Below are 27,072 nucleotides of genomic sequence, written 5' to 3'. Positions count from 1 at the left end.
ACCCTACACATTTTACAACATATTTTTACTATGTACCATGGATCCATGTTTATCAGTTATATATTGTATTTGTAAATTGTAATAAATTGTGCTATATTACATATCTCACATCCATCTTCTAGGTGTCTCACTACCACATAAGCATCTACATCATACATAAAAATAAACCCCCAACATAAGGGTTTCTATCGCTCTAGTGTGAACACACCACTCACACACACACACATCAGACCTTGACTTAACTGGCGCTCCTCTCTATAACCTTTCCTAATAGTATTCCCTCTGTGGGTAGTGGGGGCCCACTTTAGATAGGAGTTATAGGTCCTTCAAGCGCTGTGAGTACAACACATATCTGACTTTTATATATGTGGAACTAGTTAGGGAGTAGACAAGAACTTTCATAAACTTCTTCCAAGTAATACGTTTTTTTTTTTCTTTTTTAATAATGTTTGCATTGGTACTAAGTAAGAATTACTTATATTTTCAGATAAAACTTACCAGCAAAATATTAGTTTACTTGACAAGGTCCGGGAAGATTGGCAGAATGAACATATCAGCGCATGTGTGGTAATGTGTTTACAAGCGACTGTCTGTGATCTATATATAACATCTATATAAAGAAAACCGTTGCCGACAATAATTTACTGTGCAATATGCTGTAGCACTCTCTAGCAACCATGGGGTTAAATGGAATAGAAGCCTCGAATGTTAAATGGCCTATAAGAAGCTGATTATTCTTGTCAGGGATATCACTCTGACTGTGGTATTGTAGCAACAATGTTACCAACATGCCACAAGGGACTTTGCAGGCCTATCTGGCATCCAAGGGGTTTTGTGATTGCTTGAAAGTTTTCTTTTTTTTTTTTAAAATAGAGGTTTGTATCCAAGTAGGTAAAGGGGTACTAAACCCAAATTTTTTATTTCATGATTCAGATAGAGCATGCCATTTTAAGAAACTTTCTAATTTACGCCTATTATCAATTTTTCTTCGTTCTCTTGTTATCTTTATTTGAAAAAGAAGGTATCTAAGCTAAGGAGCCAGACAATTTTTGGTTCAGACGTTGGACAGCACTTGTTTTTATGGTGGGTGCATTTAGCCACCAATCAGCAAGCACAACCCAGGTTGTGAACCACAAATGGGTTGGCTTTTAAACTTACATTCTTGCTTTTCAAATAAAGATAGCAAGAGAATGAAGAAAATTGATAATAAGTGTAAATTAGAAAGTTGCTTAAAATGACATTCTCTATCTGAATCACGAAAGTAAAAATTTGGGTTCAGTGTCCCTTTAAGGTCAGTCTTAACTCTAAGCCCAGTCTCTAATCCTACCCTCACTTTAGCACGAGATTGCTGGTCACAATATCCTTCGACTTGATTGTCATACACCTCCCACTGCATCTCAGACACAAGTCCTGAGTGGAATCTGCTGCTGACCCATTCAGCAGCGGAAATTGCGCAGCTCAGCAGTTCTCTGCAGCTCCAAAGCAGTACTTTAACTATGTATGTAACCCCTTTGTGCAGGTTAAACACATAGGCTTGCAAAGTCACTAGAGATAAAACTGCATTTAGGGAATTTAATAAATGCATGTTATTTTTTCACTATAATAACCCTTTATCTTTTTAAGGCAAATATTTTTAATGTTTTAATTGTATGACTACAATAACATAATTTATGTAAGAACTTACCTGATAAATTCATTTCTTTCATATTGGCAAGAGTCCATGAGCTAGTGACGTATGGGATATACAATCCTACCAGGAGGGGCAAAGTTTCCCAAACCTCAAAATGCCTATAAATACACCCCTCACCACACCCACAATTCAGTTTAACGAATAGCCAAGTAGTGGGGTGATAAAGAAAGGAGTAAAAAGCATCAACAAAGGAATTTGGAAATAATTGTGCTTTATACAAAATATCATAACCACCATAAAAAGGGTGAGTCTCATGGACTCTTGCCAATATGAAAGAAATGAATTTATCAGGTAAGTTCTTGCATAAATTATGTTTTCTTTCATGTAATTGGCAAGAGTCCATGAGCTAGTGACGTATGGGATAGAAATACCCAAGATGTGGAACTCTACAGAAGAGTCACTAGAGAGGGAGGGATAAAAATATACCAAAAGACACCCATCCACATATAGCAGATAGCCAAACCAGTACTGAAACGGTTATCAGTAGAGGTAATGGTAAATTGAGAGTATATCGTCGATCTGAAAAGGGAGGTAGGAGATGAATCTCTACGACCGATAACAGAGAACCTATGAAATAGATCTCCCGTGAGGAAAACCATTGCATTCAATAGGTGATACTTCCTTCACATCCCTCTGACATTCGCTGTACTCTGAGAGGAATCGGGCTTCAAAATGCTGAGAAGCGCATATCAACGTAGAATCTAAGCACAAACTTACTTCACCACTTCCATAGGAGGCAAAGTCTGTAAAACTGAATTGTGGGTCTAGTGAGGGGTGTATTTATAGGCATTTTGAGGTTTGGGAAACTTTGCCCCTCCTGGTAGGATTGTATATCCCATACGCCACTAGCTCATGGACTCATTGCCAATTTCATGAAAGAAATCAGTTTAATAGAAAATTGTGTGAAAAATGTTAAAAGGGACATACAACTCAATTTTTTTCTTTCATGATACAGATAGAGCATATAATTTTACACAGCATTCAAATTTACTTCTATTATCAAATTTTCTTTTGTTTATTGTTATCTTTTTCTGAAAAGCAGGGATGTCAGCTCAGGAGTGTGCACGTGTCTGAAGAACTATATGGCAGCAGTTTTGCAACAATGTTATACATTAGCAAGAGCACTAGATGGCAGCACTATTTCCTGTCATGTAGAACTAATGTTATACATTAGCAAAAGCACTAGATGGCAGCACTATTTCCTGTCATGTAGTACTAATGTTATACATTAGCAAGAGCACTAGATGGCAGCACTATTTCCTGTCATGTAGAACTAATGTTATACATTAGCAAGATCACTAGATGGCAGCACTATTTCCTGTCATGTAGTACTAATGTTATACATTAGCAAGAGCACTAGATGGCAGCACTATTTCCTGTCATGCAGTACTAATGTTATACATTAGCAAGAGCACTAGATGGCAGCACTATTTTCTGTCATGTAGTACTAATGTTATACATTAGCATGAGCACTAGATGGCAGCACTATTTCCTGTCATGTAGTGCTAATGTTATACATTAGCAAGAGCACTAGAGGGCAGTACTATTTCCTGTCATGTAGTACTAATGTTATACATTAGCAAGAGCACTAGATGGCAGCACTATTTCCTGTTATGTAGTACTAATGTTATACATTAGCAAGAGCACTAGATGGCTGCACTATTTCCTGTTATGTAGTACTAGTGTTATACATTAGCAAGAGCACTAGATGGCAGCGCTATTTCCTGTCATGTAGTACTAATGTTATACATTAGCAAGAGCACTAGATGGCAGCGCTATATCCTGTCATGTAATACTAATCTTATACATTAGCAAGAGCACTAGATGGCAGCGCTATTTCCTGTCATGTAGTACTAATGTTATACATTAGCAAGAGCACTAGATGGCAGCACTATTTCCTGTTATGCAGCACTAATGTTATACATTAGCATGAGCACTAGATGGCAACACTATTTCCTGTCATGTAGTACTAATGTTATACATTAGCAAGAGCACTAGATGGCAGCACTATTTCCTGTCATGTAGTACTAATGTTATACATTAGCAAGAGCACTAGATGGCAGCACTATTTCCTGTCATGTAGTACTAATGTTATACATTAGCAAGAGCACTAGATGGCAGCACTATTTCCTGTCATGTAGTATTAATGTTATACATTAGCAGGAGCACTAGATGACAGCACTATTTCCTGTCATGTAGTACTAATGTTATACATTAGCAAGAGCACTAGATGGCAGCACTGTTTCCTGTCATGTAGTGCTAATGTTATACATTAGCAAGAGCACTAGATGGCAGCACTAGTTCCTGTCATGTAGTACTAATGTTATACATTAGCAAGAGCACTAGATGGCAGCGCTATTTCCTGTCATGCAGTACTAATGTTATACATTAAGCAAGAGCACTAGATGGCAGCACTATTTCCTGTCATGTAGTACTAATGTTATACATTAGCAAGAGCACTAGATGGCAGCACTATTTCCTGTTATGTATTACTAATGTTATACATTTGCAAGAGCACTAGATGGCAGCACTATTTCCTGTCATGTAGTACTAATGTTATACATTAGCAAGAGCACTAGATGGCAGCACTATTTCCTGTCATGTAGTATTAATGTTATACATTAGCAAGAGCACAAGATGGCAGCACTATTTCCTGTCATGTAGTACTAATGGTATACTTTAGCAGGAGCACTAGATGGCAGCACTATTTCCTGTCATACAGTCCATTAGGCATGTGCACGCTACCTATCTAGATATCTCTTCAACAAAGAACAACATGAAATGAAACAAATTTGATAATAAAAATAAATTGGAAAGTTTTTTTAAAATTGTATTTTCTATCTGAATAATGAATGGAAAGTTTGGATTTCATGCCCCTTTGAGCTTTTCAATTGAAACACAATCTGACAGATTGATTAATATTGAGAGACAGCTGTAAATAATGAACTTTCATATTTTTAATTCATTTTGTTGAACTATTTGCAGCTTTTTGAAAATCATGAATGGGAAAGAATAAACTACTTCCGTAATGCGGTGTGGGTACATATGAATCAGCTCACTCAGCAGTGTGTAACCAGTGATGTGGTAAGGTTATCTGCAATTCATTCAACTCTCATGGGGTATTCAAATTCAGCTCTACATCTATTATAAATGTTGCTTAGTTCTTTTGGTATCCTTTGTTAAAGAGTAATCCTAGGTGAGCTCAGGAGCGTGCACATGTCTTTAGCATTCTATGGCAGCAGTGTTTGCAACAATGTTTATAGTAATCTTACACATAGTTGCAAACACTGCTGTCATAGAAAGCTCAAGATACATGCACACTCCTAAGCTTCTATCAGCCTATCTAGATTTGCTCTTCAGCAAAGAATACCAAAACAGCACAGCAAATTTGATTATAGAAATAAATGACGATTATCCTAACAATTGTGACGGTATAATCTAGATTTCTGGGCTGAAAAAGATAAAAATGTAAATAATAATAACATAATATAAAGTACACCCACAAATAATTGGGAGGGAAAAACATGTATTTAATATAATTAAATATATATGAAATATGGGAGGGAAAATACTCGTCTCTGTCTCTTTAATAAAATCTAGATTATACCGTTACAATTGTTAGGATAATCGTCATTTTATTACAAGGACAGAGACTCCTATTTTGCAAGTTTAAAGCAAAACAATTAAGATAAAAGACTATGTTGAATTGTAGAAATTGGTTTAAAATAATACTGACGGAATACCGAATCAGAGGACCAATCTGCTGCATTAAGAATTTTTTGTAATGAAGCAGATTTGATAAAAGCTTTAGAAGCAGAAGCTCCTCTAACTGAATGAGCCGAAAATTTGTCTTCTATACCTGCTAAAGACATAATCCACTTAACCCACCTACTTATGGTGGTAGTAGAGATGAGGAGAAACGAAAGAAATAAGTAGTTGAGAGGAGGAAGAAGATAATCTGAAGGGTAAAGTTCTGGATTCATACTCTTTCAGGCAAGAAACCACACATAATTTAGGATAGTCAAAAAAGTAAGGATAAAATATAGAGGAGGATAAAGATTTTGTTCTTCGAGATAAAGAAAAGACTACACCTTGAGGAGTAAACATCTTAGAATTATAATCTATAGCTCTAACATCAGATACTTTTTTACATGAGAGTAAACATAATAAAGAAGCTAATTTACAAGTTAATTGCTTGAGAGAAAGGTCTTTATTGAGAGGCCAATTATTAAATAGATTAATTAATAAATCCACATCCCAAAAATAAGAATGTTTAGGAACAGGAGGCTTCTTGACTCTTATGGCCTTTAGAAGTTTTTTGACTGAAGATAATTGTCCAATAGGAATATTAGCTACAGGATAATGTCCAGCTGATATTGCAGATCGAGCAATATTAATAGACCTATATGCAAGACCTGTTTTAAAAAAGAGAGGTCAAATAGTTAATTATTTCATTCACAGGAGCTGAAAAGGGATCCAAATTTCTGCTACTGCACCAATCAGACCATCTGATCCATGCATATCTGTATAATTTCTTGGTACCTGGTGCCCAAGAATCTCTGAGTAGCGATTTAGCTTCTTCCGAAAGTCCTTCGAATGACCAGGAACCCCTGAAACCATCCAAGCAATCAGTCGAAGGGATCCTTGAACAACGAGGTTGTGAGGTTGTCCTTTCGGGTCCAACAAAAGATCTTGCTGTAGAGGAAGAAGGAGAGGAGGAAGGTATGACATCTCTAGAATAGCTGGAAACCAGGATTGGGCTGACCACCAAGGAGTTATGAGAAGAACTGAAATAAGATTTCTCCTGACAAACGATATTGTCCGAGGAATCATTGAAAAAGGAGGGAATGCATAAGCTCCCTTCTCTGGCCATGTCTGAAGAAAAGCATCCGTCGCTAGAGCAAAGGGATCTGGCCTCCAACTGTAATATGGAGTCAGTAGATGATTCAATCGGGAAGCAAAGAGATCTATTGAGAAAGGACCTCTGCGGTAAAACAGAATATGAAAAATTTTGGAATTCAGTTTCCAATCTCTGGAGTCCTGAAGATGACGAGAACCCCAATCTGACCTGATGTTGTTTTGACCTGGAATATATTCCGCTTGAATATAAATGTTGCGATCTAAACAAGAAAAAAATCTGAAGTTAGATCCGACAATATTTTTGATGTAGTACCTCCTAAACGGTTGAGGTACCTGACAGCAGAAATATTGTCCATCTTGAGTAAGACAGAAATAGGACGATCTGAATGAATAAAGCTCTTCACAGCAAAAGAACCCGCTAAAAGTTCTAGACAGTTTATATGAAGATTCTTTTCTTCTGAAGTCCATTTTCCACCAGTGATGGAAGAACTCAATCTGGCTCCCCAACCCGAATTGCTGGCATCTGATTCCAAAATTATTTTGGGAGAACAACCAAAAATTGCTCTCCCATTCCAAGCCTCTAAATTGGCTAACCACCATAATAACTCTGATCTTGCTTCTTCGGACAAGGAGATCTTGTGAAAATAAGAGAAACCTTGTCGGAGATAAAAAATCTTCAATCTTTGAAGAGCTCTGTAATGGAGGGGAGCTGGGAAAATTGCTTGAATAGATGACGAAAGAAGACCAATAATACGGGCTAAAGTCCGAATTGGAAAGAGAGGTCTCTTGAGAAGGTGAGATATCTCTTTCTTTATTTTGTTGATTTTGCCTGAAGGAAGACTCAAAGTTGCAGATTGGGAATCTATAAGAAATCCAAGAAATTTTAGAGACTGGGAGGGATGGATCTCTGATTTGTCGAAATTGATAACAAATCCTAAGTTCTGAAGGAGATTTATAGTTAGTTTGAGATGAGAAATCAAACAATGACGTTCCTGATGCATGATAAGGATATCGTCCAAATAGATTATGAGACGAACACCTCTCATTCGTAGCCAAGCAACTACAGGACGAAGGATTTTTGTAAATGCCCAAGGTGCAGAAGAAAGCCCAAAAGGAAGGCATGTAAATTGCCAAAGGTTGTTTTTCCACAGAAATCTCAAAAAATTTCTGAAAGAATGATGAATGGGGATAGAAAGATAAGCATCTTTCAAATCTAAACAAACTAACCAATCCTTGGAAAGGAGACAGTCTCTGAGGAGAAGAATTCCCTCCATTTTGAAATGATTGTACTCTAGATGAAAATTTAGATTTCTTAGATTTATAACAGGGCGAAAAGATCCTTCTTTCTTTTTGACCAGAAACATATTGCTGATGAAAGAATCTTTTCCTGATGGAGCTAATTCTATAGCTTGTTTTTTGTCTAAATCTGATATCTCTTGGTCTAGTAGAAGATAGTCTGAAAGGGAGAAGAAAATTGGATTTGGAAGAACAGACTGATAAGGGATTGATATGAAATTTAGATGGAGACCTGATACTGATTGAAGTACCCATGGGTCTTGTGTTATACTCTTCCAATTGTGAATAAATAGGGCAAGTCTGCCTCCTACTTTTTGTTGGGAAAAAGGAATGGAATGATAAATGTTCAAACTTACTTGAGAATGGTCTTCTAGAAGGTCTTCCTCTAAATGATCTTGCTGGCCATTGTCTGCCTCTTGTAGGAAAGAAGTTGTTGAATGGTGTTGATGGTACTTGGTTGTTTTGGAAGAAAGGCCTTGAGGAGAATGATGAACGGCCAGGAAAGCGGCCCCTTCCTTTCCCGGCCCTGTCAAAAACTCTGTTGTTTTGACTGAATATTTTCTTTGTTTGAGTTTTAATTTTATTAAGTGAATTTAGGGATGAAACATAATTGGACAGTTCTTTTAGTCCTGCATCTCCAAATTAAAAACCTTTAGCCTTTCTACCCATCTCTTTGGGGGTAAAGTCTGACAATTTGGGATCAATCTTCCTAAGTAAAATTCTCCTTCTTTGACAGGATAAGGCAGAGTTGGAATCACCAATTAAATACACCAAACGCTGAACCCATTGTTTAATCACAGCAGGGTCAACCTCAGAATTCTTAGAAATTGCGTCCTCAGATAATTCCAATAATTTAGTCACTGGACCCAGAGTATCCAGTAATTTATCCTGACAAGCCTTCAAAAACCTGTCAGGTCCTTTCCTGATATTAAATTTTTTTGTGGCAATAAATTTTAATAAGTTAAGGTCAATTTCGGGAGTGGCATGAGCCAAACTGGGTAACTCTGGCCTAGGACATGCCGCCCTTAAAATACTTTTAGATTTTTTAGAAAGGGGTCTCCTTATATAGAAAGCAATAAATTTGGAGACTCTTTTTGATGCTCTCCAATTAGAGGACCTGGGGTGTTCTATATCATCTGGGTCTAAATAAGATTCCCCAGCATTATCTAATAATCTAGGTTTTTTGGACTTACTAGACTTTTTGGATCTTTTATATTCAGGGGAATCGTCATCTGAGGACGATGAGTCCGAAACATCCTCATAAATAGAATCTTTATCATCATAAAATTTGTCAGAAGTACAGGAGTCGTTAGACTCAGTTGTTGAATCAGAGTCAACATAAATTTTGCGCTTAAGTTTTTGTTTCCTGGTTATAAAAGAAACAGTATCAGAATCCCCAGAGGAATAATTTTCTAAATTTTTTATAAGCGCGGACTCATTGTCTGAACTAGGCAGACTTTTATTTAATTTGTCAGTAGAAATGACAGTAGAGTTATCATTAGTATTAGAATTTAAATGTTTTATTTTACTGGTCGCTTTTTTGGGAATAGTGCTAGAGGAATTAACTGCAGCCATATCAGACTGCATTTGTTGCTGAAGACAAGTCATAGAAGACATAATGTCTTGCAAAGATTTATTAGAAACTTCAGGTATGTTTTCATTAGACATATTTAGAATAAGATAAAAATATTAAATCAGCTACTAAATATGTGTGTTTAAATTTGAAATACATTTTTTAATTCATATACAAGTTAAAATCTAAAATTTTAATTAAATATCTTTCTTGAAAATATGGGGAATCAAACCAAGGACCTTGTGAACTAAAGGCTGACAAGTTAACCACACAGCTAAAGTTAATATTAAATGAATCGGCTAGCTATGAAATACTTAACAAGTAAAATTAAGACACACTGTGAAAATTAAAAAAAAAAACGAAACGATTTGCAACAAAAGTTGCCAAACTCAAAATCTAGTGAGAACCAGTGAGGTAATGACCGTGGCTGACAGGACTGAGGTGGGTCTGAGGGCGGGAAAGGAAAAAGTGATGCGTCACTAACAGGGGGCGGAGAAAAGGGCCGACAATGAAGAAACCCTGACATAGAAGGTTAGAGGACACTGGAATAGCAGGGAAACACCGTAGGTAAAAGGGAAACGAACGAAAACGATGATAAACTGATGTTATAACAAATACAAAATTCTATTTCAAAACAAACTGTCAACGTCTGTTCAGCAAAGTGAAAAGAGGATTAGCTGTTTGGACTGTTACCTCTTATACCTTTGGATGTTATATTATTGGCTGTTATCTCGTTGCATAACCTGTTACTGTGATATCATTGGTTGAATTTTTCTGTATTATTTATTCAAAATTTTCAATGCTTTTAATTGCTGTCTGTTCAGTAAATGAAAAGTTATTGCAAAATAGGAGTCTCTGTCCTTGTAATAAAATTGCATGCTCTCTGAATCATGAATGTTTCATTTTGACGTTACTGTCCCTTTAAGCACTTTGAGTTTGCAATATAAAATGCACAGTGAAACAACTTTGCAATTCCCTTTCAATATTTATTTTGCTCTTCTTTCCTGTAATTTAACAATGACAATTAAGAGTTTTCCAATTCTAAGGATTGGAAGTATTCATTACACTTCTAGAAACCTAACCCTCTCACATGTGTCCTTTAAAGGAATATGAAACCCAAACTTTTTCTTTCAGGATTAAGATAGATCATGAGATTTTAAACAACTTTCTAATTTACTTCTATTATTCATTTTTCTTTTGTTCTCTTGGTATCTTTTGTTAAAAAGCAGGGGTGTAAGCTCAGGAGCCTGCCCACTTTTGGAGCACTATATGGCAGCAGTTTTGCAAGAATGTTATCCATTTGCAAGAGCACTAGATAGCAGCCTATTTCCTGCTATGTATTGCTTCAGATGCCTACCTAGGTGTCTCTTCAACAAAGAATATCATCAGAATGAAGCAAATTTGATAGTAGAAGTAGACTGAAAACTTTTTAAAAATGGTCTGAATCACAAAATACATTTATTGGGTTTCATATCCCTTTAAAGCAGAGGTTATTAGATAAGAAACTGCAAAACAATGGAACGTTTGTGTCTAGCTGAGTTTTCTCCAGTAACGACCTGACTGACTACTGCAAGTAAGGCAATGGGTGGGTGGGTATTGGCTACTGAAAAACAATTCAAGCAAGCAAAGTGTTAATGCATTCTTTTATGTTAATTTATTGCAAAACTGCAGTAAAATATTAGAATTAATCAAAGGATGTTTACTGTCTCTTTAACAATTGCAGTAGCGACAAAGATCTCCTTACACTTTAATGTAGATTTGTGTTATCAATAACCATATTAATATGACTTTTCTCTTTCTTGCTAACCTTTAAATGATTTGAATTTACAAAACAGAAAGACAAGAACATACTGTAATCAATTATTGTTTTACCCTTTTGCTATAATTTAGAGGACAATTAGATACAGTAGAATTACATAATCTCTAAGTGCATAATAAAAATACAATGCAATAGCACCTACTTTGAATTTTAGGGAGCGGTAGAATTTTTTTTCTGACAAATTTCAAAATCGACTTCAATTTGCCGGACCCTGTATCATGTGACAGCCATCAGCCAATCACAGACTCATATACATATACATTGTGAACTCTTGCACATGCTCAGTAGTAGCTGGTGCCTCAGAAATGGTGAACATAAAAAACTGCACAATTTGATAATGAAAGTAAATTACAAAGTCTTTTAAACTGCATTCTTAGTATATTTTATTTTTCTACTTAGTAGGGACCAGTACATATGTTTAAACCATTATTTTTAAAGGACAGTATGCAAAACTTTTTTTACAGAAATGGTAGTTGATGCATGTAATAGATTATTTTAGAATACCAGGAATACACAACTCTTGGGGACCGATTTATCAAGTGTCTGGTGGACATGATCCGCTGTAGCGAATCATGTCCACCAGACATCGATAAATGTCGACAGCCTACGGCCAATCGGCCGCTAGCAGGGGGTGTCAAACCGATCGTATGAGATCAGGTGGATTGATGTTGACAGCCTCAGTGGAGGCGTACGAGTTAAGGAACAGTGGTCTTAAGACCGCTGCTTCTTAACTCCTGTTTCCGGCAAGCCTGAAGGCTCGTGCAGAAACAGGGGTATATGGCCCCATTCGGGCCATGATAAATTGGCCCCTAAGAGCCAACTTAAGCTACACTTAATACAGGAATAAAATCAAAGTAGATTTACCTTGTCTGCTGTCAAAATCTATACAAATATTCATAAATGATACTTCATTGACCTATTTTATATTGAATGAAAACCATTCAGATTTCTGGCTCATGTCTGGTCTCAAGAAGTATTTCTCATCTGATTGTATCAAGGGAGTACTTTTACCCCTTAAGGACCAACGACGTACAGGGTACGTCGTACAAAAAAAGGTCCTTAACGACCAAGGACGTACCCTGTATGTCGTTGGTGTTTGAAAGCGGTGGAAGCGATTGGTTGGAGAAAGGACTGGGGAGGGGGGTAATTATTAGCTAAGAGATCTGGGAGGGGGTGGGGGGTTGGATATTGAGGGGGGACAGCTACACTACAGAAATAAAAAAATAATTACATAATTTTAAGGCAGCTGCCAGTACCCAAGATGGCACACAATAAGGTAGAGGGGGAGGGTTAGAGAGCTGTTTGGGGGGATCAGGGAGGTTGGGGACTAAGGGGGGATCCTACACAGCAGAGTATGTTTTTTTTTTTTTGTTTTTTTTTAAAAACACACACAAAAAACAAACTTTTATTTTAGTACTGGCAGACTTTCTGCCAGTACTTAAGATGGTGGGGACAATTGTGGGGTGGGGGAGGGAAGAGAGCTGTTGGTGCGCAGTGGCTTTTAGCGGCCTTCTAATTACGAAAAAGCAACGCCAAAGCCATATATGTCTGCTATTTCTGAACAAAGGGGATCCCAGAGAAGCATTTACAACCATTTGTGCCATAATTGCACAAGCTGTTTGTAAATAATTTCAGTGAGAAACCTAAAGTTTGTGAAAAAATTGGTAAAAAAGTGAACGATTTTTTTTATTTGATCAAATTTGGCGGTGAAATGGTGCAATTAAATATACCAAAATGGGCCTAGATCAATACTTTGGGTTGTCTTCTAAAAAAAAAAAATTACATGTCAAGGGATATTCAGGGATTCCAGCCAGATATCAGTGTTCCAATGTCCCTAATTTTGAAAAAAGTGGTTTGGAAATAGCAAACTGCTACTTATATTTATTGCCCTATAACTTGCAAACAAAGCAAAGAACATGTAAACATTGGGTATTTCTAAACTCAGGACAAAATTTTGAAACTATTTAGCATGGGTGTTTTTTGGTGGTTGTAGATGTGTAACAGATTTGGGGGTCAAAGTTAGAAAAAGTGTGTTTTTTCCAGTTTTTCCTCATATTTTATAAACATTTTTTATAGTAAATTATAAGATATGATGAAAATAATGGAATCTTTAGAAAATCCATTTAATGGTGAGAAAAACAGTATATAATATGTGTGGGTACAGTAAATGAGTAAGGGGAAAATTACAGCTAAACACAAACACTGCAGAAATGTAAAAATAGCCTTGGTCCCAAACGGACAGAAAATGGAAAAGTGCTATGGTCCTTAAGGGGTTAAAGTGATTGTAAACTTAAAGGGACATGAAACCCAAAATGTTTTTTCATGATTCATATAGAGAATACAATTTTAACCCCTTAATGACCAAGGACGTACGCCACACGTCCTAAAAAAAAAGACAGTTAATGACCGAGGACGTGTGGCGTACGTCCTTGGTCTGGAAAGCAGCTGGAAGCGATCCTGCTCGCTTCCAGCTGCTTTCCGGTTATTGCAGTGATGCCTCGATATGGAGGCATCCTGCAATAACCCCCCTTGGCCATCCGATGCAGAGAGAGCCACTCTGTGGCCCTCTCTGCACCAGACATCGGTGGCCGGTATCGTTGGTGGGTGGGAGCAAGTCTGGGAGGCGGGTGGGCGGCCATCGATGTGCCGAGTGCAGAGAAGGTGGGCGGGATCGGGGGCGGAACCATCGGGAGCGCGCGCGTGCACGGGGGGGGCGGCGGGCGGGCGCGTGCACGGGGCGGGAGCGGGAGGGAACCGCTACACTACGGAAAAATAAGGCTGTGAAAGGTTAAAATTATTTGTAAAATAAAATATTACATATAAACAGCTAAGGGATCTGGAAGGGGTGGGGGCTGGTCTTGGGGGGGGGGAAAGCTACACTACAGAAAAGGGATTTTTTTTAAAAAAAAAAAGCCACATTTGTTACTAAACTGGGTACTGGCAGACAGCTGCCAGTACCCAAGATGGCGCCCATTAAGGCAGAGGGGGAGGGTTAGAGAGCTGTTTGGTGGGGGATCAGTGGGGTTGGGGACTAAGGGGGGATCCTACACAGCAGCATATGTAAATATGCCAAAAAAAACAACAACAAAAAAGCCCAAGTATAGCTTTTATTTTAGCACTGGCAGAGTTTCTGCCAGTACTTAAGATGGCGGGGACAATTGTGGGGTGGCGGAGGGAAGAGAGCTGTTTGGGAGGGATCAGGGGGTCTCATGTTTCAGGTGGGAGGCTGAGCTCTACACTAAAGCTAAAATTAACCCTGCAAGCTACATAATTAACCCCTTCACTGCTAGCCATAATACACGTGTGAAATGCAGCGGCATTTGGCGGCCTTCTAATTACCAAAAAGCAACGCCAAAGCCATATATGTCTGCTATTTCTGAACAAAGGGGATCCCAGAGAAGCATTTACAACCATTTGTGCCATAATTGAACAAGCTGTTTGTAAATGATTTCAGTGAGAAACCTAAAATTGTGAAAAATGTAAGTTTTTTTTTAATTTGATCGCATTTGGCGGTGAAATGGTGGCATGAAATATACCAAAATTGGCCTAGATCAATACTTGGGGTTGTCTACTACACTACACTAAAGCTAAAAGTATCCCTAAAAGCTCCCTACATGCTCCATAATTAACCCCTTCACTGCTGGGCATAATACACGTGTAGTGCGCAGTGGCATTTAGCAGCCTTCTAATTACTAAAAAGCAACGCCAAAGCCATATATGTCTGCTATTTCTGAACAAAGGGGATCCCAGAGAAGCATTTACAACCATTTAAGCCATAATTGCACAAGCTGTTTGTAAATAATTTCAGTGAGAAACCAAAAGTTTGTGAAAAAATTAGTAAAAAAGTGAACGATTTTTTGTATTTAATCGCATTTGGCGGTGAAATGGTGGCATGAAATATACCAAAATGGGCCTAGATGAATACTTTGGGATGTCTACTAAAAAAAAATATATACATGTCAATGGATATTCAGAGATTCCTGAAAGATATTAGTGTTCTAATGTAACTAGCGCTAATTTTGAAAAATAATGGTTTGGAAATAGCAAAGTGCTACTTGTATTTATGGCCCTATAACTTACAAAAAAAGCAAAGAACATGTAAACATTGGGTATTTCTAAACTCAGGACAAAATTTAGAAACTATTTAGCAAGGGTGTTTTTTGGTGGTTGTAGATGTGTAACAGATTTTGGGGGTCAAAGTTAGAAAAAGTGTGTTTTTTTCAATTTTTTCCTCATATTTTATAAAATTTTTTATAGTAAATTATAAGATATGATGAAAATAATGGTATCTTTAGAAAGTCCATTTAATGGCGAGAAAAACGGTATATAATATGTGTGCGTACAGTAAATGAGTAAGAGGAAAATTACAGCTAAACACAAACACCGCAGAAATGTAAAAATAGCCTTGGTCCCAAACGGACAGAAAATGGAAAAGTGCTGTGGTCATTAAGGGGTTAAACAACTTTCCAATTTACTTATATTATTTAATTTGCTTCCTTCTCTTGTTATCCTTTGCTGAAAGCTTTACCTAGGAAAGCTCAGGATCAGCAGAGAACCTAGGTTCTAGCTGTTGATTGGTAGCTGCATATATATATCGATTGTGATACCATTAGTGCATTGCTGCTACTTCAACAAATGATACCAAAAGAATGAAACAAATTAGATAATAGAAGTAAATTAGAAAGTTGTTTAAAATTGTATGTTCTGTCTGAATCATGAAAGAAAAAAAATGGGTTTCATGTCCCTTTAAGCTTTTCTGTTAACACTATTTGTAATAAAAAGTAAATGAAGGGCACTTTCATTCAGCAAAATCATTGTAGACGCTAAAATATATAAATGATTCATCATTTTACACAGAAAAAGCGTTGCGGACGTAGGAACGACTGAATGTATGCACAAATGAAAAGGTAATTATTTATATATTTTAGCATCTACAATGATTTTGCTGAATGAAAGTGCCCTTCATTTACTTTTTTATTACAAATAGTGTTGACAGAATAGCTTAAGTTTACAATCACTTTAACCTCTTAACGGCCGGACTTATATGTCTACATCAGAACGAAGTTCCGATGTAAACAAATAAGTTAAAAATGTAAATAACGTGATCGTTCATGCGATCATGTGATTTCAATGATGGGATAGTGTCTGGGGTGAGTGCCTATGATGCTAGGCACACCCTACAGCCCGCAATCCAATTCATGAAGCGCCTTTGGCTTTAGTACAGCCAAAAAGCTAGGATGTTCTATGCCTTCCTAAGGGCGTTAAAGCCCAGTGCGGTTAGGACGGCATAGAACGTCCTAATAGTGTTAAGGGGTTAACCATCCATAATGTTAGAGACAAAACGGTGCTCTATGATGTATATTGTTAATACCCATAATCAAACTAATAACACAGCAAAGTTAAACCTCTACCCCAAATACAAAATCCAATAAAAAAATAGTTTGTGCTATGACATCATTTATTGCAAAATTGATTTTAAAAACTAAACCCATCTCATCTTTTCACTTTTAATCTGTACTAAATGTTTAACGACCAGATTACGAGTTTTACGTTAGGAGCTGTGCGGGTGTTAACGAGCAGTTTTGTCTCACCGCTCACTTACCTGCAGCGCTGGTATTACAGGTTTTCATAAACCCGGCGTTATTAGGCAAGAAGTGAGCGTTGAGCAAAATTGTGCTCCTTACCGCACTCCAATACCAGCGCTGCTTAAGTCAGGTGAGTTGGTTGTACGAGCTAGTGCACGATTTCCCTATAGGAATCAACGGGGAGAGCCGGCTGAGAAAAAGTCTAACTCTGCAAAAAAGCAGCGTAAAACTCAGTAACGCAGCCCCATTGATTCCTATGGGGAAATAAAATTTATGTTTACACCTAACACCCTAACATGAACCCCAAGTCTAAACACCCCTAATCTTACATGTATTAACCCTAATCTGCCGCCCCCGACATCGTCGCCACCTACATTATATTTTTTAACCCCTAATCTACCGCTCTGGACATTGCCAACACTATACTAAACATATTAACCCCTAAACCGCCGCACTCCCGCCTCGCAAACATTAGTTAAATATTATTAACCCCTATTCTGCCATCCCTAACATCGCCGCCACCTACCTACATTTATTAACTCCTAATCTGCCACCCCCAACGTCGCCCTTAAAAAAAACTAACACTAACCCCCTGAAGATCGACTTACTGTTCTGAAGACCGGACATCCATCCTCAACGAAGCCGGGAGAAGTCTTCATCCAAGCCGGGCAAAGTGGTCCTCCAGGCGGGCAGAAGTCTTCATCCAGATGGCATCTTCTATCTTCATCCATCCGACGCGGAGCGGCTCCATCTTCAAGACATCCGACGCAGAGCATCCTCTTCATCTGGAGTCTTCTTACTGAATGAAGGTACCTTTAAGTGACGTCATCCAAGATGGCGTCCCTTAGATTCCGATTGGCTGAATTCTATCAGCCAATCAGAATTAAGGTAGAAAAAATCCTATTGGCTTATGCAATCAGCCAATAGGATTGAAGTTCAATCCTATTGGCTGATCCAATCAGCCAATAGGATTGAGCTTGCATTCTATTGGCTGATTGGAACAGCCTTTTAAGGGCTATTGATAGTTTCGTTTAGGCTAGGGTTTATTTTTTTATTTTGGGGGGGGCTTTTTTTATTTTGATAGGGCTATTAGATTAGGTGTAGTTAGTTTAAAGATCTGTAATTTGTTTTTTATTTTCTGTAATTTAGTGTGTTTTTTTTTGTACTTTAGCTAATTGTATTTTATTTATTTTATTGTATTTAATTTAGGTAATTTATTTAATTGTAGTGTAGTGTTAGGTGTTAGTGTAACTTAGGTTAGGTTTTATTTTACAGGTACTTTTGTATTTATTTTAGCTAGTTAGTTATTAAATAGTTAATAACTATTTAGTAACTATTCTACCTAGTTAAAATAAATACAAACTTGCCTGTAAAATAAAAATAAACCCTAAGCTAGCTACAATGTAACTATTAGTTATATTGTAGCTAGTTTAGGGTTTATTTTACAGGTAAGTATTTAGTTTTAAATAGGAATAGTTTAGTTAAAGATAGTAATTTTATTTAGATTTATTTAAATTATATTAAGGTTAGGGGGTGTTAGGGTTAGACTTAGGTTTAGGGGTTAATAAATTTATAATAGTGGCGGCGACGTTGGGGGCGGCAGATTAGGGGTTAATAAGTGTAGGTAGGTTGCGGCAACATTGGGGGCGGCAGATTATTGGTTAATAAAAATAATGTAGGTGTCGGCGATGTTTGGGGCAGCAGATTAGGGATTAATAAGTATAATGTAGGTGGCAGCGATGTCCGGAGCGGCAGATTAGGGGTTAATAATTTTATTTTAGTGTTTGCGATGTGGGTGGGCCCCGGTTTAGGGGTTAATAGGTAGTTTATGGGTGTTAGTGTACTTTTTAGCACTTTAGTTATGAGTTTTATGCTATGGCGTTGTACCATAAAACTCTTAACTACTGACTTTAAAATGCGTTACGGGTCTTGGAGGTAGAGGGTGTACCGCTCACTTTTTGACCCCCCAGGACAGACTCGTAATACCAGCGCTATGGAAGTCCCATAGAAAAAAGGATTTACGAAGTTTACGTAAGTCGTTTTGCGGTAAGGCCAAAGAAGTGTGCGGTGCCCCTAAATCTGCAAGACTCGTAATACCAGTGGTAGTGAAAAAGCAGCGTTAAGACCTCTTAACGCTGCTTTTTCAGCCTAACGCACAACTCGTAATCTAGCCGTATATAAGTAATCTACTATACACTCAGTGTGAATTAAGCTTTAGAAGAAACTGTCAATAATTAAAGTGAAGGTAAACTTTACTCCAATTGGCCACGCCATATGAATAATTACACAAATATAGCTATACTTTCATTCATCATTTTGTTGTAAACTGTACAGTATTTACAAATTATACCTTTTAAGGCTCTAGCTATTCGCGCCGTTTCTCTACCCACCGTAGATCATTCTTGATTGAAAGATCACAAAAAATCTCTTGGCTAATCATCGTTCTCCCCCTGGGGCATTTGGCCCCTTTCCTGCAATGTCACGCGTTTCTTTTGCGCATGCGCTAATCCAAAGATTTTGGATTGATTCTAGATGCCCGTCCACGATTCACGCATGCGCAATACTGCTCCCATAGCAAAATATATAACTTCCTTCAAATACTATGTTACAATCAACGGAGAGCTAATATCTGCGCATGCGCAGGTCCTCTGTTCATCTGGAGCGCGCTTGAGAGATACGTATAGAGCGGGTGGGACCGCTCTATAGGTTACACAATGTAGAACAAGGAAGTCGGATCTGGGAGGAGTGTATATATTGCAGAAAACTTTATTCAGATGTCAAAAATTACATAGTGATTAGACTTATGTACACTAGATAAATGCTTGGCAGGCTTCCTGAATGAAAATGTTTACATTCACTTTAAAGGGACATGAAACCCCAAAATTTTCCTTTATGATTCAGATAGATCATACCATTTTAAACAGCTTTCCAGTTTACTTATATTATTTTATTTGTTTTCCTTTGTTGAAAAGCGTACTAAGGTAGGCTCAGGAGCTAGCTGCTGATTGGTGGCTGTACATATATGCCTCTTGGCATTGGCTTACTAATGTGTTCAGCTATCTCCCAGTAATGCATTGGTGCTCCTTCAACATAGGATACCAAGAGAATGAATCAAAATTGATAGTAGAAGTAAATTGGAAAGTTTTTTAAAAAGTTATGCTCTATCTGAATCAAGAAAAAAATATTTTGTGTTTCATGTCTCGTTAATTCTTAACCCTTTGAGTGCTAAGCACTTTCCCACCTGGGTGCTAAGATTTTTTTAATGTATTTTTTATTTTTTTATTTTTTTAACAATTTTTTTATAACTTTTTTTTTATTTTTTTCAGACCCCCAAGACTTACACTATTGGAAAGGTTAGGCGATTACCATTCCAATGGTGGGTCTTGGGGGTCTGTAGTTGCTTAGATGCCTGAGATACAGGCTTCTAAGCAGAATGCCCCCTGCTCCTATACTTAACATTGTTAAGTATAAATTAAGTTGCACGTTGACGTCATCACGTTATTGCGCGTGACGTCACCACGCAAAACGGGACGATCGTCGGGGTAGGAGCGGGTGGGGGCCCCCAGATCTCCCTCAAGTTGGGAGAGTGCTAGTGACGGCTCTGAGCCGTCATTAGCACCAGAGTGGGAAACTCTGTGACGGCTCAGAGCCATCATTAGCACTCAAAGGGGACGGGTTAGTGCTCCAAGAAAGGGACATTGCTAATTTCCAGAATGATCTGGGACTAAAGCCATCAGAGTGTGTAATTTCTGCATTACTGACCCTAGTAAACTATGGTCTAGAGCAGGGGTAATCAATATTGGGCCCCCCGATGTTTTGGAACTACATTTCCCATGATGCTCAGACAGCCTAAAGAGTGTCTCAGCATCATGGGAAATGTAGTTTCAAAACATCTGGGGGCACAAAGGTTGATGACCCCTGGTCTAGAGGGTTAATATTTGAGTCACAAGCGGTTGTATGGTGTTGGCTTCGGTACTATGTTGATACTTATTTTTCCTTATGTAATAGATTTTTGTGAGGTTCTATGATAAAAGGAAAAATCTTCTATCATCCAACTAGCGGACGTAAATTCACAATAAATAAATATTTTACATGCAGAACTACCTTTGCTATTTATATGATCAAGTGTCCATGTGGACTTATCTATATAGGCGAGACCTGCAGAGAGGTAAGGGAGAGGATAACTGAACATAAATCAAACATAAGATGTAAAAACATGGAGGCTCCTGTGTCCTCTCACTTCCTCTCTGCAGGTCATAATATTAGTCAACTTAGATTCCTTATCATAGATCAGGTAATTAAACCAAGGAGGGGTGGTGACAGGGAACATCTCCTCAAAATGAGGGAGATGTTCTGGATCCATAAATTAGATTGCCTGACCCCTAGGGGTCTAAATAAAGACTTTGATTGGAGTCTGTTTTGTTGACTTCTAATCAATTATGTAGCATATGGATAAGTCAACTAATAAATATATTATGGGTACAGACATTAATATCTAAGGATAATAATAACTGGTTAAATACTGGCAAATAGGATTTGAGATATTTTTTTGAAAAAACAGGCGCTTTTGGGAAGATATATCTCTTTAAATTTTTCTGTATGATTATCTTTTTGTCTGAAATTTATAATGAGAATGTATTATGTACATTGATCCCTATTACTGTGGCTCTATAGATATTGGGATTTTATACTCCTCTTTTTAAATTGTATATAGGTTTTATGTGGTTTTAAGAATATGTGATGGTGTTCATCCATTCCATGAAGGAACACTGAAAAATTCAGAATAAAAACAGTGGTGTACTATATTTTTCATCCACAAGATGTCACTGTTGCAATAGCAATGGTTGTGTTCCTTATGGAATGGGTTAATTAACATCAGGTGAGTGATTAACAGGTGCAGGTATAAGTAACAGAAACCTGTATAGCTAAAGTGTACATGACTAAGAGCCTAATGCTGGCTTGAAACGTTGTATATCAATGGGACCCATGACAAAAGAATAAAGGTCTTTTAAAAGAAATTGGTGGCTGGAGTTTCTTGAAATTTATAGATTTTTGTGAGGGACAGCACTAAAATTATTCATGTTCGATAACATTATTAAGCAAAGCTGATCAAGTGCAAAAAATGTTATACAGTGGAGCTTTTCCTTTTTTTCAATAGCATTTAAGGTAAATGTAGAGCATCAAATAAGACCAGATTTGGCGTAAGCACATAACATATACAAAAACTTTTCGCTACCCATTAAAAGTATAGGTTGTGATATATCTATCAGGTGTGTTAAAATGCTTTAATTACATATTTTAACCAACAGCTTGCGATATCTGATCACGTGTTATTGATTGCACAAAGCCAAGCTCAAAACATTATGCTACACATTATCAGTTGTGCTTCACTTGTAATCTAGGACTATGTGTTTAATCACTGCAAAAGGGGTTAAACACATAGGTAAAACCCTATTAAATGGTATAGTGACATTAATCTATTGTAAATATGGGGTGGTGTTAACTGGTGACCTCTGCAGGGATATATATTTCTTCTTTGTACATAGTTTGCATAAATTAAAACCGGAATTTGCATTACATGTGTACTTGAAAGTTAATAATTTACCCACAAAATTATCAACTGAAATATAAAGTGATCCTGGGTAAACAGTTGTAGATAACTGTAACAAACAGCAAACCATTTTCATGGCCGGGCCCACATCTTCTCTCTTCTCTAGTGTCAGGTCGAATACTGTTGCCTTAAAATATAACAAGTTGGAATCAATTGCTGAGAGGCCAAACTCACCACAAACCCTTTCTGGTACACTGCAAATTAAACACAGTAACCGAGCTGGAACTATGGGTAAGAGAGCAATGAGACTAAACTTGGTTGCTGAACTCTCTCTAGTACTTTAATCAGCACCTTTATAAAAGTGTAGTCTCGTTAATCAGACGAAGACAGACTTGCATAGGTGACTTTAATGCAGATCTCTCAAGAGCAAAGACATCAAAGGTAAATAGGCTCTGGAGATTCAGGTAACAGCGGCAATATTATAAGGAGTGTGGTCAAATACAAAAACTATCTTAAAGTCACTATGCTCAGTAAGGGAATAAGAGAAAAAGAGAAAAGTCAAATACCAAGTCAGTCCAAAAAAAGGGTTAATAATACAGAAGTGTAGTCAGAGAAAGCAAAAGTAAAACCAGAATGGTGAGAGGTCAGAAACTCAATAAACAAGCAGCCTCATCCTTCAAACAGAAAGCTTATACTATTACAACAATTAAGCCCTAATTGATCTTCGAAGCCTCCTTAAAGGTACAGCTGCAGAAATCACTCTCCTAGACAAGTGGCTGTTATGACAATAATAAATTATATAGCATATATCACTTAATTTCTACAGTTAAATGCTACCAAAAATCAGTTCAATCTATTGCCAAGGGGCGTAATGTATTGGTTTCATGTTAATAAAATTACTGAAATTGGCATTTATTTTCTTTTTTGCCTTTAGATGTATGAAGAAGTACGGAAATCTCTAGAAGCTTGTAACATTGAAAAAGACATTGAGAATTACACAGAAAGACATAAAACAGGAGAAATCCCACCAGGTATTTAAAATCTCAATATACACTACAATGTATACAGAGATATTTCTAAGAATGCCTTTTCTATCTCTCTCTATTTATTTGTATACTTGGGGAAATGTAAACTGGACTAAAGAATTTGACCAGGATGATTGACAGTCCCTTCTCTTATGCGATAGGTTGCAGAAGAGCATAGGGTGGAGTTGTATAAAGGTTGCAGAAAAGCATTGGGCGGAGTTGTATGAGTGTTTGCTTGTGCAATGATAAATTCTGGAAGTGGAAGTTGTTTGCCACAGTCCCAGGCAAACAGGTTTCCTCATTGGGAACTTTCTCTGCCCGTACAATGATAATTTGAGCCCTAGGTATTTTCTGATGGAGAAAAGAAACAATTCAAAAACATAAGCCTTTCATTCATAGGCCTAGATCACAGGTTTTAAAACCTGTCCTCAGACCTCCCTAACAGGCCATATTTTGAGGATATCTGAACTAGAGCACAGGTGAAACAATCAGCTGATTAGTAAACATAGTTATTTTACCTGCTCTCACCCAACGTAATCCAGAAAATCTTGACTGTTGGGGAGGCTTGCGGACAGGTTTGAAAACCAGCGGCCTAGAGTCAATAAAGCTTGTTCAGAAAAAAAAGATCTCACTGAAAAAAACCTGCGGCAATAAATTGCGTAATACATAAAGATTTGTAACCTTCCCTCATTTAAATCAGTAGAACCGCTTCTATCTCACAACCATTAACTTCTCACCACATAGAGTCCCTCAGTAAAGGATGGTGGTATTACAAAAGTGCATTCAAAACCTTACAAAGCAAAACAAATTAAAACAAAACAAAAAAAAAATCTATATAAAAAAAGTCCACAAATGAAATCACTGAAAAAGTTTAAAGGGATATGAAACCCAAAATGTTCCTTTCATGATTCAGATACATCATGCAATTTTAAAAAAAAGTCTAATTTATTTCTATCATCAATTTTTCTTCTTTCTCTTTAGTTGAAAAGCTGGGACGTAAGCTTAAGAGCCGGCCCATTTCTAGAGCACTATATGGCACCAGTTTAACAAGAAGATGTTATCCATTTGCAAGAGCGCTAGATAGCAGCACTATTTCCTGCCATGCAGTGCTCCAGAATATCATGGGAACAAACAAATTTGATAAAGGAAGTAAATTGGAAATTTTTGGGTTTCATATCCCTTTAAGTGATATAAACAAAGCATAAAAACGAGACAACCTTCATCTCAGCTCTGATATAGCAAAACTTGACAGCGACACTAGGTACTTCAAAAGGGCAACAGAGTCCTTAAAAATTCTCCATGATTGAAATAGTTGGAGAAAATCCAGTTGTTCAGCTGACTTCCTTCATTACATGTTCATCTTAAACTCCTACTATTCTGTCCTTAACCTCTCTAAGCAGGACTACTTCTCTACTCTAATCTCTACTCTTTCTTCAAGCCCAAAACATCTGTTCCCCACTTTTAACACCCTTCTCCGCCCACCCCCCTCCTATTTGCACTTGTCTCTAAGCTCAAGATTTTGCCAACCACTTCACCAACAAAATAGAATCCAGACTCTAGACTTTTTTTCTCCCACTACTAAGGAAGAAGTTTCTGCCCTTATATCCTCCTCTCACATTACTACCTGTTCCCTTGATCCCATCCCCTCACAATTACTGCCCTCCCTCTCTCCTACTCTTACGCCTATCTTCACACATATTTTGAATCTCTCCCTTAGCAATGGTATATTTCCCTCATCCCTTAAACATGCACTAATTACACCTATCCTCAAAACCTACCCAAATCTACATCTTTCCATTAGACGTATACCCCTTTCTTACTAACTGTCTTTCTAATATTTCGTCCTGGATGTCCTCTCACTACCTTAAGCTAAATCTCTCCAAAACTGAGCTCCTTATTTTTCCCTCTTCTTCCAAAATTCTTACCCCCCAACTTTCTCTAACTGTTGATAATAACATCACTACCCTCACCCCGCATGCCTGATGTCTTAGGGTCAAATTTGACTCAGATCTCTCTTTCACTCCCCGCATCCAGTATTTTGCCAATTTTTGCTGCCTCCACATTACAAACATCTCCAAAATTCGCCACTTCCTCACACAAGACACAACTAAGACTTTAATCCACTCTCTAATAATTTCCCGCCTTGACTATTGCAACTGCAACCTCTCTGGCCTTCCTAGCTGCCGTCTATCTCCCTTACAATCCATAATAAATGCTTTTGCCAGGCTGATCTTCCTTACACGTCAGTCCTCATCTGCTGAACCTCTCTTCCTGTCCCTTCAGTGGCTTCCTCTAACCTCCAGAATAAAACATAGAATCCTGACTCTAACTTTTAAAGCTCTCAATTACACTGCTCCACCCTATCTCCTGCCTAATCTCCAGATACTCGCAATCCGCTCTGCTCATGACATCCTTCTCTCCTCCTCTCTTGTTACCTCCTCACATTCCCATCTACAAGACTTCTCCAGACTGGCCTCTATATTTTGTTGAACTCTCTGCCTTGCTCTACACAACTCTTCCCTAATTTTCAAACTTTCAAGCACTCCTTCTACTGTTTAGGGATGCATACAATATACCACTAACATTTTTCTATTTTAGTTCCTCTCATCCTTTAGTTATCTCCTTGGACCCCATTAGCATGTAAGCCTACAAGCTTAGCTGCTTTGTAGATCACTTTCATGAGAGATGATTTACAACAATGAAACTCTTAGCAGGGCCCTCTATCCCTATGTCTCTCATAACTGTCACCTTGCATATTAGACCCATGTCTTTAGTGCTGTGGAATCTGTTGGCACTCTACAAATAACTGATAATAATAAATATAGGTGACTTTGACCACGACTTCAAAATGTACTGGAATGCCCTTATACCGCTCTAATCTTTTACTTCTGGGAGAAGTACTTTACCCTAATAAAATAGGCAAATATTTTACAGAGCCCATTTTGCAGATGTGTTTCCTAAGTGTTGTAATTATTGTTTGATGTGTGAGATATCATCTAATTGGGAAATAATTACAATTACTGTTATGTGTTAACCGCTTTAATGCATATGATGAAATACCTGTGGTCGCATGATGAGCCCTTTTCGTATTGCAGAGAAATCACCAATTAAATGCTTTTTTTGGCTATCCCTGACACTAGTTCATTAGTGGCCTAGTGGGGGGCACTCTGAGGCTTCATGGGAGAGCCAGTGACATCACCACAGTTCAAACCCCTCAATCTCAGCTCCCTTAGCAGCTACAAAACTCAGAGACCCATCATTTGAAAGAGAATCACATGGTGGTGGTCTTGGAAAGGTACTACAAAGAAGATGATCAAAGCACAAACACAACACATGGGGAGTTGCTTTGGACTGGAATATTATATGCACAAAAAAAATTGTGTTATGTCTAGAGACCCTAATAAAGTTAATAATGACCATGACAAACTCAAGTAGTTAGTGAAACATTACCTTGGGTACAGACTCTGGGCCCCATTCTCATAAACTCTACAACTTGGAGTGTAATCATTGTGCAGACCATTCAAAACTTCGTGCTCAGGTGATATATTCTAAGAAATCTCGTCGGTACGGTTAGGCCCTTAAAAATGTTTTCAGAACAGAAATGTTAACTTGAGAAATGTTTACGTTGCTAAATAGTGTTCTTCATGTGAAACAGAGACTCCTACAATATAAT

At 37.6% G+C, this 27,072-nt stretch overlaps 1 protein-coding gene across 1 annotated transcript in view; it reads left to right on the top strand.

The window, feature by feature from the left end:
• The window catches only part of PSTPIP2 (proline-serine-threonine phosphatase interacting protein 2), a 535,836-nt gene that overhangs the window by 437,483 nt on the left and 71,281 nt on the right, over positions 1 to 27,072 (top strand). Inside the window, exons 9-11 of the mRNA XM_053701065.1 lie at positions 488 to 567; positions 4,676 to 4,774; positions 23,309 to 23,405. Coding sequence (XP_053557040.1) covers positions 488 to 567; positions 4,676 to 4,774; positions 23,309 to 23,405 — 276 coding nt within the window. The remainder of the gene's footprint in view (positions 1 to 487; positions 568 to 4,675; positions 4,775 to 23,308; positions 23,406 to 27,072) is intronic.

Source organism: Bombina bombina, chromosome 2, assembly GCF_027579735.1.
Source record: "Bombina bombina isolate aBomBom1 chromosome 2, aBomBom1.pri, whole genome shotgun sequence".
NCBI lineage: Eukaryota > Metazoa > Chordata > Amphibia > Anura > Bombinatoridae > Bombina > Bombina bombina.
This window is presented reverse-complemented; position numbering and strand designations above follow the sequence as displayed.